This window comes from Lactuca sativa, chromosome 2, assembly GCF_002870075.4.
Source record: "Lactuca sativa cultivar Salinas chromosome 2, Lsat_Salinas_v11, whole genome shotgun sequence".
Classification (NCBI taxonomy): domain Eukaryota; kingdom Viridiplantae; phylum Streptophyta; class Magnoliopsida; order Asterales; family Asteraceae; genus Lactuca; species Lactuca sativa.
In genome coordinates this window covers 53,529,187-53,530,393 of record NC_056624.2, presented here as the reverse complement: position 1 = coordinate 53,530,393, position 1,207 = coordinate 53,529,187, and the positions used below count along the sequence as shown (strand labels likewise).

The 1,207-nt window shown below is 41.1% G+C and overlaps 1 protein-coding gene across 1 annotated transcript; it reads left to right on the top strand.

Annotated features, from left to right (window-relative positions):
• Window positions 1-411: 411 nt before the first annotated feature.
• Window positions 412-900, top strand: LOC111907165 (uncharacterized). Its single transcript, XM_023902965.1, has one exon. The coding sequence runs from the start codon at window positions 412-414 to the stop codon at window positions 898-900; it is 489 nt and encodes a 162-aa protein (XP_023758733.1).
• Window positions 901-1,207: the final 307 nt, after the last annotated feature.

The window sequence follows — 1,207 nt, the reverse complement described above, 5'->3', positions numbered from 1 at the left end:
GTCTTGTTCCTTCCAGATGGAACGGAAGACTTTGTTGTCTACTATGATGCATCCAAGCAGGGTCAAGGTTGCGTACTCATGCAACGAGGCAAGGTCATTGCTTATTCCTTGAGACAACTCAAGACTCATGAGCTCAACTACACCACACACAACCTTGAATTAGGCGTAGTAGTGTTCACCTTAAAGATCTAGTGACACTACCTTTATGGTACAAAGTGTAAGATTTTCACTGACTATAAGGGTCTCCAACACATCCTGAATTAAAAAGAGCTCAATATGAGGAAAAGACGATGGGTAGAGTTACTAAATGATTATGAATGCGAAATTTGTTATCTTCCGGGCAAGGCCAACGTGGTAGCTGATGCCCAAAGTCAACAGGAGTACTCGGGCTGCTGAGGAAAATCATTAACAATGACTATCCATTCACATTCATCGACCCAAATCAAGGAGGCGCAACTCGAAGCTTTGAAACCTGAGAATGTCGCAAGTGAAGCCTTGCGAGGAATGGATAAAATGCTTGAGGTCAAGGATAACAAGGCTCATTACCTCATGAATCGAATCTGGACACCGAGATTTAGCGGGTACAAAGAAATTATCATGAAAGAAGCTCACAAGACCAACTACTATGTCCATTCCGGGTCAAACAAGATGTATGTAGACCTCAAGAAACTATATTTGTGGCCTAACAAGAAGGCAGAAATCGCTACTTATGTGGGAAAGTGTTTGACTTACGCCAAGGTCAAAGTACATTACCAAAAGCCCTCGGGTTTGCTACAACAACCGGATATACCCAAATGGAAGTGGGAGCGGATAACCATGGACTTGATAACTAAATTACCCAAGAAAATTGGTGGCCATGATACCATATGGGTAGTTGTAGATAGGTTTGATGGTTTTTGAGCATTCTAACACTCCTATGGTGTACATGCAACCCTAGAAAGCTTGGATCTATGTTTTACTATGATACATGCAAATAATTATTTTTCCAAGGTTCTTATCCTATCTAGCATGGCATGGGGAACTTGAATCAGGTAGAATTACTTACCTTGTAGTTGTAGTTGATTGCTTGGAGTTTTAGAGCCTAGCACCAATAGTGCGGATGCCTCAAATGGAAATCAAAAATCACCACAAACATTGGAACTTTGAGAGAATAGTAATCACCTTCTTGAAATCGGCCTTCTTACTTTACTCACTACAACTAGTGTAA